Here is a 20,178-nt window from a genome sequence, read left to right as displayed (position 1 = left end):
AATAGATTTTCATCTTCACAGACCCATTCCACTAAATTCTGCAAAAGAAAAAAACTGTGCAGACAAAATGCTAACTATAACCCTAGAAGAATTGCTTGAGGGGTGTAGTTTCCAAAATGGGGTCACTTTGCGGGGTTTCCCCAGTTTAGGCACCACAAGACCTCTTCAAACCTGACATGGTGCCTAAAATATATTCTAAAAAAAGAGGAGGCCCTGAAATCCACTAGGTGCTCCTTTGCTTCTGAGGCCTATGCTTCGGTCCATTAGCACACTAAGGCCACATGTGTTTCACCTCTATTTTGCTTTAATTCCTGTTAAACGCCTAAAGGGTTAAGATACTTTCTGAATGCTGTTTTGAATACTTTTAGGGGTGCAGTTTTCGAAATGGGGGGATTTATGGGCACTTTCTAATACATAAGGCCCTCAAAGCCACTTCAGAACTAATCTAGTCACTGAAAAAATAGCCTTTTGAAATTTTCTTGAAAATGTGAGGAATTGCTGCTAAAGTTCTGAGCCTTGTAACGTCCTGGAAAAATAAAAGGACGTTCAAAAAATGATGTAACTATTTTGTGTGGTATTACTATCTGTTTTACAAGTAGATACATTTAAATTTAGAAAAATGGTAATTTGTACAAATTTTTTCTACATTTTTAAGTTTTTTACAAATATATATTGAATTTATCAACCAAATTTTTTCATTAACTTAAAGTCCAATGTGTCACGAGAAAACAATCTCAGAACCGCTTGGATAGGTAAAAGCATTCCCAAGTTATTACCACATAATTTGACATGTCAGATTTGAAAAAATCGTGTGTCCACAAGGCCAAAATAGGCTGTGTCCTAAAGGGGTTAATGACGTGGTATAATTTGGGAAATCATGGTTTTACATTTAAAACGTCTTCTAAGCCTATGGTTAGTTCAGGACAAACATATTTTCATTGTATGCTATTGGCTAAATCAGAACCAAACGTCAGATTGTAAAAGATTGGCTGAAATCAAGCTACTCCTTTTCCGAAAGATATTATTGTAATTGCTTTTGTAAATAAAGTCAGAGAAGGATTTTTGATTATACAAGCATCTGTGTCTCTTACTTCTCTCCGATATATCGATATAACCCATGATTTTGATATGAATAAGTTCTCTGGGCTAGTGTAGGTTTTGCATTTATCTAAAATTTGCCTCTAATATATTTTTCCAATGATTGCGTCAATACATGGCTAATCGTTAATAGCAAACGCGATGTTTAGTGTTAGGCTATTTTTCTACAAACCTGAAAATTTTAACGACAAATCACACATTGTTGGTCAGTCAGTGAGGTGTTTGTGACAAATGTTATAGCATTATAGGTTCTAGAAACTTCTTACACAATCTTATAATACTCCTAAATGGTGCAGCTCCAGCAGTAGAGCTTAAAGGCCACCACACACATAGGAGGGTACTAACACAAGCCCAAGGCAAGCGTCCGCAAGCAGCAACAGCAGGCCCACTGAGCAAGGATGGTTGCTACTCAAGACTACAGCTTTGTGGTCCAGCAGACTGGAATAGGGCACAACTTATAGTAGCAAAGGAGCTGCATCCCCCTTGTTGTAATGTACAGGATGATGTAGATGCCACCAGGGACAGTATGATACCGCAGATTCTCATGGCACCAGAGACAAGGATGTTAGATTTGTGCATTCCCCCGCTAAGCCATGCCCACATTTATTCCGTTTTAACTTCATAATTAACCCAAATGGAAACCAATGTAAAGTTAATAATATTTTATTTATTTATTTATCATTGTTGATTTTAAGTAAAAAAACTATTTAAAAAGCAAAAAAGCAAGACCTGGGATTTAGAATCTAATGGGTATGAAGTTGGCCGATCAGAATCACTGGTTCCTATTGCTACTTTTCCCACCTTGTCCTGAAGCACATAATAGGGAAACATTTTCATGGTAGTAGTCCGATACCTGCATATCGTTATCACACTCATTCTGGCCAATGGCGGCCAACTTAATAAAGGTACATAAGAGCAACATTGACCAAATTCTAACTTGAGTGCGAGTGATTAGTGTGTGGAATAATTTTTATGGCATCATTTCCAAGTAAAGTACTCTCCAAATATAAATGCATTTTCTTTTTCAATTTCTTTAAAATAGTGCAAAATGGGAGCCAAAATGAGGAGCATACCCTGTAAGTAGTCGGTCACATTGACCGATTTCATATTCTGCAAAATGTTGTAAAATCTGACTACAGCCTTTACTGGAACTGGACTCAGATGAAGCACTGGATTAATACTTTCATAGTTGTAAATTGTGCCTGACATTAATGTAAGTATAAAAATGAATGTGGCAAATTGTGAGGTTGGAATCCATCATTTATCCTCTTGGTTATTTATTAACTGATGGTTTTTATTGTCATTCCAAACAGAAACTCCTTAAACTTGTATGCAATAAGTAATCTTCCACCAGACTATTTTGAGTTCATTGATATCCCTCTTCACATGAAGTCATACTCTATTATTTTGTGTATATATAGAGCACTGCTACAATTTATTATATCATATATTTCATATATTTGTTTTATGATCCTTTAAAATGCAGTCAACTTTTTATTTAAGAAAAATGTTCTTCCTTATCTACTTTGATGGAGTTGCATAACTATCAACTACTTTTAATATTTCTGCTTTATGTAAGTGAATGGAAACCTGCCAAGTTCATGTCCATCTGACACAGGTGCATGTCCCCTGAAGCGTATCAGAGCTGTCTCTTGAAAGAAGTGCTGCATCTGTGTCATTGGGTAAGATTAAACCAGATAACAAGAAAAGTTTTCATTCAGTGACTACAAACAGAGATCTTCAATTGGTCACTAATTGATCAAATTCAGAGTGAGGAAATTAGAACAAATGCTCTAATCGCAACTGTTGCCATTAAAAAAAAAAATAAGAAACACGTAATCAAACAATTTTTTAAATGTTTCAACAATTTTCATGTTTTCTAAACAACTGAAATGAAGACACTGTTTAATAATACACTAAATAATTATAGTATATTCATAGCTGAGGAACATTACTGACCACAGGGTCAGGAGAGGATCACATTTTTAAAGTATACAGTACATTGCTCCAGAACAGCAATATATTAATGTCAGTACTTATAACTCTAACTGCAGGGAGAATAACTCATAGTATGTATGCTGCGTGGATTGTTTAAATAGGACCTGTCAACTCTCCTAACATGTCTGTTTTAGTAAATACTTTCATTCCCAATAAAAACTGGAGAATATTTTCTTACAGCTCTGTGTCATGCTGTAACTCTGTTATTCCTTTGTCTGAATTGACAACTTGGTGTTACCATTCCCCATGTCAATAGAGTGTTTCCGCACACAGTCTGATACTGTCAGCACTAATTGGAAAGTGTCAAACAATGTAGAGACACATCCCATTCACAAAGGGAAAAATAACAGCCTGTTGCCAATTTATACATACCAGGAGGAATAACAGAGGAACGACACAATACAGGTTGAGATAAGATGCTTCAGAATTGTTATTTAATGTGGAATAAAAGTATTTACTAAAACCGATATGTCAGGAGAGACAATAGGTCCTCTGGAAAGCGACATGTCAGAAGTTTTAAACAGTTAGGGTCCGACCACTGAGACCCCCACCCATTGCTAAAACAAAGCAGCAGAAGCGCTCAGATGAGCGCTGTGTTGCTTAGTTTCTGCCCTGCTCAGCTTTCCTCGGAGAGCCAGACGAGCTGTCTACAGATTCATAGACTATCTATTGAGCCCGTACACCACTTGCTCGGCTCTCTGAGGAAACTAAGCGGCACAGCGCTCTCCTGAGAGCTTCTGCCTCTTTGTTTTAGCGATCAGGGGGGGTCCCAGTGCTCGGACTAACACTGATTGAAACTTCTGAAAGACATGTCACTATGACATGTCAAAAGTTTTTGGAAAGTATAGGTACACATAAACATTAATTTGAATGCAGCTTACATTTCTTGACATATGTATAGAAAAATCTATATTCTAAAAATTAATATCAGTGGATGTTCAGAATTAATTATTGTTGACTTCTTTATAAATCCAGGTCTTCTAGTCAAAGTTGTAATACAGACAGAGAGAGAAGAACATGGCGAACATCTGTGGGTAAGAAAGAGTACATGGTTTCACAAAATTCAGACAAAAAATACTTAAGTAATTATTAGTAGTTTCTCTTGGATTTATCACACATAAGCTTTTTACTTTGTATTTGAGAATTCTTGCACAATACATAGAGTAGTGCTCACAAAACACTACATTTACTGGGCAGACTCTTTCCTACCATACAAAGCCAAATCTGGGCAATATCAGGTATGATAGATGATTACAGTTGATAACGCTAAATATTATATCATACTGGTGTCTTTTTAAAGGGACACTATTACCCTTTTATTTAATTTTGAGTAGCAAATACAAAAATGCTCATAATATAAAAACATAAAAATTCTCTTAAAGGACAAAAAAAAAATATTAACACAAAAAATAAACAGTATAGATATAGTTGTTAGTGATATGTTCATACCTACTTCATACAACTATTAAAAGCTTTCTATAAGTAATAACCTCAGGGGCATATAGAAAACTCCTTAAGGCTGGGTTCCCATGGGATGGATACGCTGCCTAAAAATCTTGCAGCGTGTTCGACCTGGAACCCGCAGGACATTCCGTCCGAAAAATTGCACCATTATGGTGCGATTTTTCGGACGGAAAATTCCGCTGCGGAAGAAAGCTGTTCATACTTACCCCCTCCCTCCTCTGACGTCAGCTCTGGCTTCCCTTGATGACGTTGCAGGCCATGTGGTGCTTCAGCCTGTGATTGGCTGCAGTGGGTAAGTATGATTTTCTTTTTTCATCCGGTGTTGCGATTTTTGCGGCGTAAACGCTGCGATTATGCTGCAAAAGTGGCAATGCTTGGCTTTCTGTTACAGGTTTTGCAGCCCCATTGAATTCAATGGGGAAAACCTGCAACGGAAAATCAACAAAAACGCAGCATAAATTGACATGCTGCGGAATTATATTCCGCACCGCAGGTCAAGTTATTACCATTTAAGCTGTGGGTTTTTTTCCGCAGAGTGTGCATGAGATTTACTAAATCTCACCCGCTTTGCTGCTACTGTAAATGCTGCAGAATTTCCGTGGGAACCCGGCCTAAAGGGGTTTTCCACGACCGGACATCTGATGACCTATCCACAGGATAGGTCATTAGTATATGAACGATGCAGGTCTGACACCCGAACCTCGCACCGATCAGCCGCTCTGTCTGCCTCCAGGCATCGGATATTTTGAACGGTATACAGTTGTTGGAGCCAGAAGCAGATGGCTCCGACCACTGCATAGCGGCTGTTGTGCAGAACTGCAGCTCTGCTCTTGTTTACTTGAATAGGAGCAGATCTGCAGTACCTCAACTCGGCCGCTATTCCGTGACGGAGCCGACTGTTTCTGGCTCCTACTGCATACCTTTCAAAACATCCGACACCCTGGGGCAGCCGGTAGGCAGATCGGTGTGGGGTTCGGGTGATGGACCCCCACCGATCATATACTGATGACCCATCCTGTACATAGGTCATCCTTTCTCCGGTCGTGGAAAACCCCTTTAAGCTCGTTGATCAGCACTCGTTTGCTCCTTTCACAAGCAGCTAGTATCGGGACGAGCGCTCGTTACTACGATTGCTCATTCCCCATACATTTCTATCATGTCGGCAGCACGTCTACCTGTTTACACAGGGAGATATGCTGCCCACAACGATAATAGTTTTAGCATTTAAAACAATACAATCAGCTGATAAATGAGTGTTTCTTCAGCTAATCGTTGCCCTGTTTACACTGGGCAAATATTGAGAATGAATGTTCTGTGAACGCTTGTTTGGCTGATAATTGGCCAGTGTAAAAGGGCCCTAAAAGTCTACATAAAAAATAATCCTAAACATCCCACCCAACCTTTTCCCCCAATTACTATGACCATCAACATTTGATGAAAAGCAGTACAATTTAAAATAATAAATAAAATAAAAAATAGATAAAAAGCACCAACAATTCAGTGCTTTGCCTTGTTAAATAATGTAATAGCAGTAGGCAGAAAAGACCGCCTGTACCTATCCTTGAGGACCTGAACTGGATGAATCGCTCACTAATTGAGCTATTTTGAGAGTTAATCAAATTATGAAGCGGGTGCTGCGGATTCGCAAGAATCATGTGAAATTTTTCAGCTTCCTCCCGTTCACCACAACAGCCATCGGATCAAGCAAACACCCTACCACACTATTTGCCATCCTAATTAATTTATTCAACCTATTAATATACTTGGCCCTGGCATTGCTGTTCCCGCACACCACTGCAAAGAGGATAGCACTCCCCACATGAGATTCATAAAATATCTGTAGCATTTTTGTACATACATTAAAAGACCTTAATTGTCGCAATAAATAAAGGCGATCCCTCCTTATATAGTTTATCACAATTCCACTTCCAATCCAGTTTATTATCAAGATGCTTTCCCTGTTATTTGTAATTATCAACTTGTAAGACTTCCTGCTCACCGATAATCATCAGATTGATTTCTTGCCTCCTTTTACTGTAATCAATCACCATTTCTCTGGTTTTACCGATGTTCAAGACTAACCGGTTCTCATTGGCCCAGACACTGAACCTGTCAACCATCTCCCAATACTCTATATCATCCCCCATTAGCGATACACCCAAAACACCACGGCATCGTCCGAGTACTTTTGCAAATGGCAAAGACTCGAGTTATACGGAAAGTCTGAAGTATTTACCGCAAAAAGTAAAGGGGTAAGTACCGTACACTGTGGTGCACCCACATGACTCCCAGCATTACAGGCTCATACTCAGCCGTACATCATGCACCCAATTCACCATCTGACAATCGACCCCTCATCCCATAAGCTTATCTCTCAACAAGCTCAGTTGGATGGTGTTAAATGCACTGGAAAAGTAAAAAAAAACAGATTCTTACAGTACAGATGAGATCACGCTGTAAATGACAGCTTACAGCGAGCTCACGCTTGCTGTGCTGTAAGTCCCACAGAAACGTTACCGAAGTGTCGGGATTGTGAATAGACATCCCGTCCTGGCTGGAGGTGATGTCTATTCACTGTCAAGACACTTCAGTAACGTTAATGTGGGTATATGTGACAGCACATAGTGAACAACGCAGGATCACTATGATTACATGAATGGAGAGAAGTGTATAACGCTGATTGGTGAGCGTCATACACTTCTCTCCACAACGCCCACTTGGTCAAAAGTAAAAACACGCCCAGTTCGGCATTAAGAAAGTCATTAGCATAAAGCTAAAATCGCTCATAACTTGTTGAAAATAGATAGTTTTTCTAAATAAAAAATACTGCTGTTACCTACATTACAGTGCCGATCACATTATGTAGAAGATAGGGTACTTATAATGTGATGACAGAGCCTCTTTAACTCATTTGCTCTGTCACCTGTTTAGATTTTAAACCAGTTATTTTTTTTCATGCCCGCCCACACCTCTCTGGTATCATTTATTAATATCTAATTCTCTAATTTAATTCTATATGCTTCCCTACCTTCCCTTAATTTACCCTTTAATTCACTCTGGACATCCTTGATCAATTCCTTGTCCTGTAGTCTAAATGCCTGCTTTTTCCTATTCAAAACATCTTTAAGTTTTTTATTGACCCAAGGTTTATTATTTGGAAAATATTTCACCCCTTTATTAGGGACAATGTTATCTGTACAGAAACTAATGTACCCTGAGACTAAATCCACCAGTGTAAAGGATCTGCCAGACACAGCTTCTGTGTCTACGCCCGTGGTTAATCAGTCTGCATCTGCTCCTAGGTCTGATAGAGTGACTCGATCTGCTACCACTCAGGCTGGTAGGCTGAGGAGTGGGAGAACCTATCACAGCCTGGCCAGACGGAGCTAGCTCCCGCCCTCGGTCTATTTATACCTTAATTTCCTGCTCTTCCTTTGCCTGTGATTCTGTCTGGATTCCTGGCTCTGCCGTTCCTTCTAGTACTATTGACCTCTGCTTCAAATTGACCCTGGCTTTACTGACTACGCTCCTGCTCTGCGTTTGGTACCTCGTACACTCCTGGTTTAACTCGGCTCATTTACTACTCTTGTTGCTCACGGTGTTGCCGTGGGCAACTGCCCCATTTCCCTTAGCTTCTGTGTACACTTATCTGTTTGTCTGTCGTGCACTTATTGAGCGTAGGGACCGTCACCCAGTTGTACGCCGTCGTCTAGGACGGGCCGTGCAAGTAGGCAGGGACTGAGTGGCAGGTAGATTAGGGCTCACCTGTCTGTCTCCCGATCCCGACATTACAACCAGCTTGTCAATGTTCATTCCCATACCATTGTATAACACATAGAAATCTGTGGTTTCAAACCACGCCTGAAGCTCAATCTCCACTTCTTTAAGTATTTTGTAATCACCAGGGGCATTGCTAGGGACTTAAAAGATCAGGGGCACAAGCCCCGAGACACTTGTTTACTCCCCAACCAAATTTCTTTTTTACATGCATGGAGATAGCATATCTATAAGGCCGGCTTTACACGAGCGTGTGCGTTTTGCGCGCGCAAAAAACGCTGCATTTTGCGCGCGCAAAAGGTACTTGACAGCTCTGTGTGTCAGCCCCATATGATGCGTGGCTGCATGATTTTCGCGCAGCCGCCATCATTATGACACTCTGTATGTTTGTAAACAGAAAAGCACGTGGTGCTTTTCTGTTTTCATTCATACTTTTAACTGCTGTTGCGCGAATCACACGCGTCACACGCGTCACACGGAAGTGCTTCCGTGTGCTGCACGTGATTTTCATGCACCCTTTGACTTCAATGGGTGCGTGATGCGCGAACAACGCACAAATATAGTACATGTCGTGAGTTTTAAGCAGCGGACACACGCTGCGTGAAACTCACGGATAGTCTGCACGGCCCTATAGACTAACATAGGTCCGTGCGAGGCGTGTGAAAACCACGCGCGTTGCACGGACGTATATCACGTTCGTCTAAATAAGCCCTAAGACTAAGGCCCCTATAGCTACACCACTGGGTAGAATTTGATGCATTGTCTCAGCAGGCTTAATCACATATGATAGACTTAGATACAATGGCTTAGCAGACAGTTTCACACATGATAGGCTTAGATATAGGGCCCAGCTCGCTAACATTGCGGCTCCAGCACTGGACCCAGAAAAGGTAAGATAATAATTGCTTTTTTATGTGTTACTAATTTTTTTGTGTTTGTGTTTTTTTACACGTTTGGTTGTTGGACTTCTTCGGATTCAAGGACTACTTCAATGACGGCGTTTTTGTTCCTTGTATTTTTCTAAACTTTATTACTACCGACTTAGTAATGGCCGCTGGCTGATTGACAGCATCCATTACTAAGGCAGGGCTTAATGTTAGCCGGTGAAAAGGCGGGAGGGGGCACTATCTACAAGGGGGCTGTATGGTACTGTCTACAAGGGGAGGGCGGCACTATATACAGGGGGAAATGTGGCACTAGTTACAAGGGGGGTTACAAGATCTACAGGGGGGGTTGTTTTGCACAATCTATAGGGGGGCCGTATGGCACAATCTACAGGGGGGGCTGTATTGTACAATCTACCAGAGGGGCACTATCTACAGGGGCACTATCTACAAGGGGGCTGTGTGTGGCACCCAGGCGAGGGGCGACCTAGTCAAAAGTTTGTTATGGAGCCCAGTCTTTCCTAGTTACACCCCTGTAGTTTTCAGTAAAAGAGAAGAGGCTACACATCCTGAAGTCCCTCTGGCTCACAACTAAGACCCGTAGTTCGACAATCTTGTTTCCCAGAGAGCATACATTACCTATGATAATATATGTAACAAAAGGTTTAAATGCCCTGCTTCTCAACTTGGTCTAAAAACCAGCTCTACATCCCCTATATGGTCTTCGCACAATTCTAGGGATCCGAAACTCCCTAAAATGACTTTCTAAGGGCGGGTTCACACATGGCGGAATTCCACTTAAATTCCGCTGCGGACACTCCGCAGCGTTAATCCGCAGCGGAGCCGTTTCTCCATTGACTTTCACTTTAATTTAGCAGTGTTCGTTTACACGATGCGTACAATTCCGCTGCGGAGCATAGGCTGCGGAGCGGAATTTGGTGTCCGCAGCATGCTCTGTCTGTTGCGGAGCAGTGGCGGACTCATGGCGGAATTTCTCCATTGACTTCAATGGAGATTCTAAGTTCCGCAATGAAGTCCGCAGCTGTCATGCACATGTCATGTGTGCTGCGGATGCGTCTTGCTTTTTTAACTTGACATTTCTTCATTCTGGCTGGACCTAGGTATTTCTAGGTCTACAGCCAGACTGAGGAAGTCAATGGGGCTCCCGTAATGACGGGAGCGTTGCTAGGAGACGTCTGTAAATAGTCACTGTCCAGGGTGCTGAAAGAGTTAAGCGATCGGCAGTAACTGTTTCTGCACCCGGGACAGTGACTACCGATCCCAATATACATGTATCTGTAAAAAAACATATAAGTTCATACTTACCGAGAACTCCCTTCGTCTGTCTCCAGTCCGGCCTCCCAGGATGACGTTTCAGTGTAAGTGACGGCTGCAGCCAATCACAGGCCAAGCACAGGCTGCAGCGGTCACATGGACTGGCGCGTCATCCAGGGAGGTCGGGCTGGATGCCGAAAGAGGGACGCGTCACCAAGACAACGGCCGGTAAGTATGAAAATCGTTTACTTTCACTAGGGAAAGTGCTGTCCCTTCTCTCTATCCTGCACTGATAGGGAGAAGGGAAGCACTTTTCCCGCAGTCTGCAGCAGCTAGTCCGCATCAATGTACTGCACATTTTGTGCAGATCCGCTGCAGAATCTGCAACGCAGATTCTGTGCGGCATCGATGCGGACAGTTGCGGAGGAATTCCGCCATGTGTGGTCATGCCCTTAAAGCGCAAAATACATTGGAACTCCTACAGTGCCCATAGGAATCACCATACAGAAATAAATGGTGATAAATATGGTACAATATGGAAATTTACAAGTTCAGTTTGTACCATGTGGTAGCGATATTTTTTATACAGTTATCTACATGAGGCCTCGATAAATGTAATACTTTAGGTACCCTTCTATCTACAAATACCATTTATTTTTTTAAAGTAAAAATGTGTTTACACAACCTCTGCAGGGAGCAAACTTAAAAATAACATGTTTCTGTATTCTGAGTTTTTTGCAGGGGAAAAATTCAGATTTTGACCTGCCTGCACTCTCTTTGCCACGTTTTTTGCGGTGTTTTTCATGGCGTTTTTCGGCTGCGTCCATTGAGCGCCTCAGGCAAAAATCGCAATCGAAAACCGCTTTCTCTGCCTCCCATTGATGTAAATGGGAGGTCAGAGACAGAAACGCCCGAAGAAAGAGCATGTCGCTTCTATTTCCCGTGATCGTTTTCTACCGCGAGCAGGACAAAAACGCCTCCGCCTCCCATTGAATTTAATGGGAGGCAATTTCTGAAGTTTTTTGGTGCTGTTTCTAACGCGGTTTCCACGTCAAAAACAGCACCAAAATACTCTGCGTGAACTAGCCCTTAGACTGGATTCACACACGGCAGATTTTGTTGCAAAAATTTCTGTGACTGAAAACCAGTTCTATTCATCTGAATAGAACTTGCAGAAATCCATGGACCTGCTGCAAAAACAACGCCATTCAGATAACTGGAACTGATTTTTAAAGATTGCTGCAAATAAAATGTGCCGCGTGTGACTGGACACTAAGGCCCTATTCACATTCGTATTTTTAAAAATACGCCTCATAAAAAGAAGTGCATGTCACTTCTTGAGCCGTTTTTGGAGCCATTTTTCATTGACTCAATAGAAAAACAGCTCCAAAAACGGCCATAAAAAACACAGTGAAAAACGCGAGTTTGATGAAAAAATGGCTGAAAATCAGAGGCTGTTTTCCCGTGAAAACGGCTCCGTATTTTCAGCAGTATTTTGTTAAGGGTGTGAACATAACCTTTTAGTTTCTTGAAGTAGTTCAAGGTTAATATTGAGGTATGATTTTAGTATCATTGTCATTAATAATATCCTACCTCTTTCCAGCTTCCATTTCTTCACTCTCCACAATTGAGGCAGATTTACTAATACCGTTTAAGCTTTCGACTGCATAAACTTCGATAAGGCAGTCAGAAAATACGCCAAATTTATCAGAGTGGAGAATGCTGCATGATAAATTTGGTACGTCTTCCTAGACATGTTAAATACTTTTCTCTTCCTTATATGACCTATTAGTTAGCTCAGTTTACTCCAGTTTTATTGCGCCAAAACTTTGGTGCATTTTTAGCGCATGGTGTTGCATTTTAAGTTACACACTTTCCAATAGGCCACATCCACTTTTCTGCTAAGCCACGTCCCTCTAAGGGTATGTTTACACGCTTACTAAAAAACGTCTGAAAATACGGAGTTGTTTTCAAGGGAAAACAGCTCCTGATTTTCAGCAGTTTTTTTTAGCAACTCGTGTTTTTCGCAGAATTTTTTCCGGCCTATTTTGGAGCTGTTTTTCTATAGAGTCAATGAAAAACGGCTCCAAAAACGGCTCAAGAAGTGACATGCACTTCTTTTTCGCGGGCGTTTTTTTACGCAGCTGTATTTCAAAATGGCCCGTCAGAACAGAATGCCGTTTTTCCCATTGAAATCAATGGGCAGATGTTTGGAGGCGTTCTGCTTCCGATTTTTGCCCGTTTTTCGGCCGTTTACGGCCCGAAATATGGCCGAAGAAAAGCCGTGTGAACATACCCTTAGAGTGTCTAAATAAAAAAAAGTGTCTAAAACAGTTATAAATATGTCGCACAGCATGTATGCCAGTATTCTGGCTCATTCTGAATAGTAAATCTGCCCCATTATTTTTAGTGCCACAGACTTCCACACTACCCTAAAGCATAATAAATCCATCCCCATGCTTGACAAGAAGATTTTTATTTCTCCAAACGTATATTTAGTGATTGTAACCAAAACCGTTTTAAATGTAATAAAATATGTTTGTTACCAGTAGACAAAAAATCTATAGAAAATGTAATCTGAAAAATGGTGCCAAAACTGGTCTAAACTGATAATAATAATAATAACAATAATAATAATAATAATAATAATAATATTGTCGTTTACCTCGATTCCAAGTACACTTATGCCTAGAGCTCCAGATAATGAAATATATTTCTTCAAACTTCTAGCAATGGTAATAAAACAGCCCTGGTGGAATAAGGGGAGAACAGGACTCATTGTTATAGAATAAAAGGTTAATGTTCTAATTGAGGGTATCTTCACATGGCAAACTAAAAACGGTCGTAAAATACGGAGCTGTTTTCAAGGGAAGACGGCCTCTGATTTTCAGCTGTTTTTAAAGCATCAAGTGTTTTTTTATGCGTTTTTTGCGACTGTTTTTCTATTGACAGAATGAAAAACGACTCCAAAAACGGCTCAAGAAGTGACATGCACTTCTTTTTACGGGGGTTTTTTTCAAACGGCTGCGTAAAAAAATCATCCCGTCGGAACGAAACGCCGTTTTCCCATTGAAATCAATGAGCAGATGTTTGGAGGCATTCAGCTTCAGTTTTTTCAGCCATTTTTCAGGGGGTTTCCGGCTTGAGAAACGGCTGAAAATAGTGTGTGAATATACCCTGACACTAAACGTCACAAAAAATGGCTGAGAAATCGGAAGCAGAATGCCTACAAACATCTGCATATTGATTTCAATAGTAAATATGGCGTTATGTTCCGACGGGGCGTTTTTTTACGCCTCATTTTCAAAAAACGTAAGAAGAAGTGCATGTCACTTCTTAAGCCGTTTTTGGAGCTGTTTTCATTGACTCAATAGAAAAACAGCTCGAAAAATGGCCGTAAAAAACGCTGCGAAAAACGCTTGTTTGATTCAAAAATGGCAGAAAATCAGGAGCTGTTTTCCCTTGAAAACAGCTCCGTATTTTCATAAGTATTTTGTTAAGCTTGTGAACATACCCTAAGGCTATTGAGTCAATGAAAAACGGCTTTGCTTTTTGAAAATGAGGCGTAAAAAAACGCCCGTCGGAACAGAATGCCGTATTTCCCATTGAAATCAATGGGCAGATGTTTGTACTTTTGATTTTTCACCAATTTTTCGGTACATTTACGGCCTTTACCTGCAAAATCGAGCAGCCATAAAGGGAGTATTAACTCATGGTTGCACGATTTTGCAGGTAAAGAAACGTTTTACCCACAATAACGCGCGTCCATTAACAGAGTATTTGACAGCTGCGCCGAGCATGGTGCCGGCGCAGTTGTTGGCCGCATCGCGACCCTGTCAGGGCCGCTCCATGTCGCCTTGCCCTTAATTTTCTATTAAGAACAAATCCTCTTTTTTATATATATTTGCTAGATGTCGTCCCCGTCCCCCCCCCCTATTAAAGGGGCAACACAGAAATAAGTTTTTTACATATTTTTCTATGCATTTTCCTTGCATTCTCTTTTGCTGTTTATTACAAATGCGATATCCATTTTAGATAGCAGATGGTTATATCTCATTTCTAAAACAACTAAATTGAAAGCTGGATTGCTTCAGACTTCATGCTTCTGTTTTCTTATACAGTGTATGTGCAATAATAGAGATGGTTGTTATCAGCAAGTTTGATACCTGATTATTCGTATAGTCTGGAGTGTTCTCCATGCACTTCTTCTTGTCCTTTATTACTCCAGATAAAACTGGGTTGTCACGCTTGCAGCATGCTTCCGGCCATGGTGCAAAAGGATACAAGTGGTGGAAATGGGATCTGTTATCAAAGTCATTTAAGCCAGATATACCACAACAGGACATCTAAAAACAGAGAAAACAATGTAGTGCCATACATACAAAACATCAACAAATACAATTGTCAGCATTGCCTATTTATACCATTTTTTATAGAATACATAAGCAAGATGTCTGATGTATTAAAATTTCATGTATTTGGTGTTTGTTTGTTTGTTTGTTTGTTTGTTTGTTTGTTTGTTTGTTTGTTTGTACCTATTTGCCACAAAAGGGAATGGAGGTGGATTTGGGTGTAAGCAGCATGTTAAGACAAATGCAATCAGAAAATATAAAGAGTTTAAGGGTATGTCCACTTTTTTAGGGATATTTCATTATTTTATATTGATGTTGTTACTTTTGTTAACATCAAATTTGCCTCTTATATCAAACTTTGCATTCCATCTGCCCTGGTGTGTTTAGAGGTGTGTGTAGTCACACTTTTGAGCTTGCATATAGACTTTTAGTCAGACCCTTAGGCTGGGTTCACACTACCTATTTTCAGACGTAATGGAGGCGTTTTACGCCTCAAATTACGTCTGCAAAAACGGCTCTAATACGTCGGCAAACATCTGCCCATTACTCTCAATGGGCTTTACGATGTACTGTGCCGACGACCTGTAATTTTACGTGTCGCTGTCAAAAGACGGCGCGTAAAATTACAGCCGCGTCAAAGAAGTGCAGGACACTTTTTGGGACGTAATTGGAGCCGTTTTGCATTGACTCCAATAAAGAACAGCTCCAAATTACGTCCGTAAAAGACGCTGCGAAAAACGTGAGTACATGCAAAAACGTCTGAAATTCAGGAGCTGTTTTCTCCTGAAAACAGCTCCGTAATTTCAGACATAATTGCAGTTATCGTGTGCACATACCCTTAGGGCATATTCAGACGTGACTGATTTGCTGCAAAATTCCATTGCGGACAGGCCGAAATGGAAATCCTCAGCAGACATTTTTTCCTTTGGTTTTTATTGCTTTTTAGTTAAGCTAGTGCAGACAACTGTGTGGAAAATAGCATGCGGTGCAGAATTTACCTTCCACAGCATGCTCAGTCTGTTGTGGAAAAGCAACGGATTTTCACTGCGGATTTCGGTCTTTGCAATGCAAAATCTGAAATGTACAGCAAGTCCGCTGCAAAATCCACCACGTCTGAACAAACCCTCAAAATATGCTAAGCAGATTCTTTGCGTATTTGTCGCAAATTTACAGCAAAATCCACAGTGGAAATTATCTGCTACATATAAACGTGCCCTTGGACCACTATAAAATGGTCTAAAACGAAGGTCAGCTGGGTTCCCACGTAGCATAAATGCTGTAGATTTCTGCAATGGAATTCTGTGCAAAAAATCGACAGCATTTACAGTAGCAGCAAAGTGGATGAGATTTGAACAAATCTCATCCACATGCTGCAGAAGAAATCTGTTGCGAAAACGTTCATAAATTGATCTGCATTGCGTTTTTTTAATCCGCAGCATAAATTGACAATTTTTTTCTCTATTGAATTCAATGGAGAGATAAAACCCGCACCAAATAGCAAATGTTGCGATTTTTTTGGTGGAAACACTGCGATTCCACCGCAAAATCGCAAATCTGAAAACAACAAAAACTTTTTTTAACATTTTTTTAAAAAGTCTTTATTTACCCACCTAGCGTTGTCACAGCGACGACTTCTTTTCTTCCCAGCTTTTCTCCATGCAGCCCGGCCTCCTGGGCTAATCACAGGTTGCAGCGGTCACAAGGGTCTCATCACTGAAGGCCGGGCTGCTCGGAAAACAGAGGTACACATCGCTATGGTAACGCTTAGGGCGGGTTCACACATAGCGGAATTTCACTTAAATTCCGCTGCGGACACTCCGCAGCGTTAATCCGCAGCGGAGCCGTTTCTCCATTGACTTTCACTTTAATTTAGCAGTGTTCGTTTACACGATGCGTACAATTCCGCTGCGGAGCATAGGCTGCGGAGCGGAATTTGGTGTCCGCAGCATGCTCTGTCTGTTGCGGAGCAGTGGCGGACTGGTTGCGGACTCATGGCGGAATTTCTCCATTGACTTCAATGGAGAGTCAAAATTCCGCAATGAAGTCCGCAGATCTTATGTGTGCTGCGGAGCGTATTGTTTTTACTACCATGACATTTCTTCATTCTGGCTGGACCTATGTATTTCTAGGTCTACAGCCAGACTGAGGAAGTCAATGGGGCTCCCGTAATGACGGGAGCGTTGCTAGGAGACGTCTGTAAATAGTCACTGTCCAGGGTGCTGAAAGAGTTACGCGATCGGCAGTAACTGTTTCTGCACCCGGGACAGTGACTACCGATCTCAATATACATGTATCTGTAAAAAAAAATATAAGTTCATACTTACCGAGAACTCCCTGCGTCTGTCTCCAGTCCGGCCTCCCAGGATGACGTTTCAGTGTAAGTGACGGCTGCAGCCAATCACAGGCCAAGCACAGGCTGCAGCGGTCACATGGACTGGAGCGTCATCCAGGGAGGTCGGGCCGGATGCCGAAAGAGGGACGCGTCACCAAGACAACGGGCGGTAAGTATGAATTTCTTTGACTTTCACTAGGGAAAGTGCTGTCCCTTCTCTCTATCCTGCACTGAATAGGGAGAAGAGAAGCACTTTTCCTGCAGTCCGCAGCGGCCAGTCCGCATCAATTTTCTGCACATTTTGTGCAGATCCGCTGCAGAATCTGCAACGCAGATTCTGTGCGGCATTGATGCGGACAGTTGCGGAGGAATTCCGCCATGTGTGGTCATGCCCTTAGGGTGTAAATACTGGATTTTTTTTTTCTAACTCTGTTTTCCGCAGTGGAGATTCTGCCTGAAAATCTTCCCCACAATTTGGGGCAGTTTTTCAGCCATAATTAACTGCAGGCTCTAGGTTGGATACGCTGCTTACTTTAACGCAGCATATCCCACCTGTAGAAATATATCCTAAAACTACCATGCAATTTTTAAAAAATGACTGTGTATTGAAAGTTGGACGTAGGTAAAAAAAAAATGTTGGGATGAAACATTGTTTGCTGAATAAAAGCTAAACATTATTTTGCACATTGGACTAGTCCTGCAGTTCTCCTTTACGACTAGGTAGGACAATTACATTCTTCCGATTTTCTGGCTTCAGTAAATATACAAAATAGGGTTTAAGGGTTTACTCAAAACCAAAATATCAAAATAGTGTTTTTTTAAGAGGTGTTCATTTTTTCAAAATGTTACACTTAAAATCAGATTTTTAATATCTACAATTTTAGTGATTTGCTACATGTAGACTAAAGGCCCATTTGTTAACATGAACAAATAATTGGTCAAATTACAATGCTAAAAAGAGAGCATGCACGCTAGTTGATTAATGTAAATAGTTGTAACGACTGCACGAATAGCGAATGCGATAAAACGTAAGAATAAACATTGGTCATTTTGACATTGTGGTATGTAAACATGAATCATAGCTGATATGTAACAATGTTAAATAGGCAGCCAAATGATGAATATAAAATGATTATTCAATCGCTCGCAGCAATTGTATTGAAAATTGATAATACGGATATCAGTCAGGCCAAATGTATCACAATGGTGCACGCTGTATTATAAATTTGGCGCATCTTGGTAGATGTTTTTTTTTTCTTATACCAACACTTGGTGGGCTTAGTTTATGTTTGGCGCACATTGACACACTGTGGTGCATTTTAAGTCACACCTCCTTCCTGCTAAATCATGCCCCCTTATTAGACACTATTTAAAAGTATCTAGTGAGGTGCAAATGTCTGGTCCGTATTTCATACCGAATAACCACCTCTGTAAATTGAAAGCTGAAGGCATGCCTGGAAAGAAGTAAACCAGCCAAATATGTTTGGTACACAGCTTCCCTCTGTCAGCCAGGAGGAAGACTGAAAACTTTTTATTCAGAACAAAGAAACACAGAAAGAGACACATGCCTCCTCCCCAGAGATGTGGGAGTGCCCAAGCCCCCCCACCGGTTTCTCAGCTGTAACTTCTCAGACTCACTCTTCTTGCATTCCAGGGGGCGGTGTCTTCCATAGGTGTGTCCGACATGAACAAAGAACTTGTTATATATATCAGTATATTACACAAAGAACTGAAATGTATATACATATGTGTGAGGATAATATTTTTCAAACAATATACATAGTAATGATCCCTGACACAAACATTTGTTCTTAAATTAGTCTGAAATTAAAAGCACCAAATTGTGCCAAAATGGGATAAATTCCACCAAAATTTGGCAAATTTTTCGACACAGTAGTAAATCTGCTCCAATAGGCCAAAACCAGGAGTTGGTCCAAAACATGGAAAGGGTACAAATCTTTCTATTATACTATTTGTGGTTTATGTTCCACTCCTGGTTTACAAACGCTGACCAAAAAATGTTTGTTTCAAAAGCGGTGAATGATGTATAAACTCACATCTTCAACTTTTATTTTTAAGAGGTGTTCATCTAAGGCTATGCTCGGATAAGAATTTGAAGCATAAACATCAACTGTTATGCATTTTTTTTTTTTTACAAAACTTACACTTTGTACAAAAATACACAAAATAACTTGGGAGTATAAAGTTCTGAGTGACATGTTAACAATGTTCTGGGTGCCTACTTTCAGAAAATGGATTTGGACGCACAGTATTGAAATTTTCAACATACAGTACATTCTGTTCAATTCCTGACAATTTTGAGGATTCATTGTTTACTTCCAGTGGATGAAAATCTGTTCTGGTCATGTAATAAACACAAATCCACAGCATGCTCATTATGTTGCAGATTTTTACCCACTCAGTGTTTTTGGGTGAAGTTTGTGGTGAATCCGCAGCAAAATCCACAGTAACACATTTGGATTTTGTAGAAGAGAAGAGAGATGGATCCAGCGCTATATTGCTTAAAAAAGAATCTTTTTCTACGTTTTAATTATCTTCGTTAAAAATTGGATAGGTAGCATAATAATAATGATGTCCTGCAATGCTGAAAAAATGGAGTGAAGGTAGATACACGTTTCGAACGCTTCCTGCGTTCTTATTCATGGCTTGTGATATAGTGACTGACTGTGAATGCTATGTTTAAATATCCGGAGTAACGTGTTATTATTGATTGCGTTTCAGGAACACAAGGTGGTGGAACGCACCACCTAGCTCGCTCCAGCTGACCAACATCCGGTCTCCAAGTTTGAACACTTCGTAGTGGTAAGTATTGTTTACATTTAGAACCCGTTGTCGTGATGTTTCTTGGAGTTATTGTTCTTATAGTAACTTTTCCAATATACATAAGAATTTGTGATGAGCATTCCTGATATTTTCTTTAAATGCCGGTAATGTCAGTAGTAACCAATGAATCGCATTGTGTCGGTATCGTGTGTAT

General features: G+C 40.7%; 1 protein-coding gene across 1 annotated transcript in view; it reads right to left on the bottom strand.

The window, feature by feature from the left end:
- Positions 1 to 4,076: 4,076 nt before the first annotated feature.
- LOC142741824 (tetraspanin-18-like) overlaps positions 4,077 to 20,178 on the bottom strand; it is a 73,886-nt gene continuing 57,784 nt past the window's right edge. The window contains exons 5-7 of the mRNA XM_075851152.1: positions 14,663 to 14,842; positions 13,162 to 13,245; positions 4,077 to 4,124 (exon numbers count right to left, since the gene is read on the bottom strand). Coding sequence (XP_075707267.1) covers positions 4,077 to 4,124; positions 13,162 to 13,245; positions 14,663 to 14,842 — 312 coding nt within the window. The remainder of the gene's footprint in view (positions 4,125 to 13,161; positions 13,246 to 14,662; positions 14,843 to 20,178) is intronic.

Source organism: Rhinoderma darwinii, chromosome 2, assembly GCF_050947455.1.
Source record: "Rhinoderma darwinii isolate aRhiDar2 chromosome 2, aRhiDar2.hap1, whole genome shotgun sequence".
Classification (NCBI taxonomy): Eukaryota; Metazoa; Chordata; class Amphibia; order Anura; family Rhinodermatidae; genus Rhinoderma; species Rhinoderma darwinii.
This window is presented reverse-complemented; position numbering and strand designations above follow the sequence as displayed.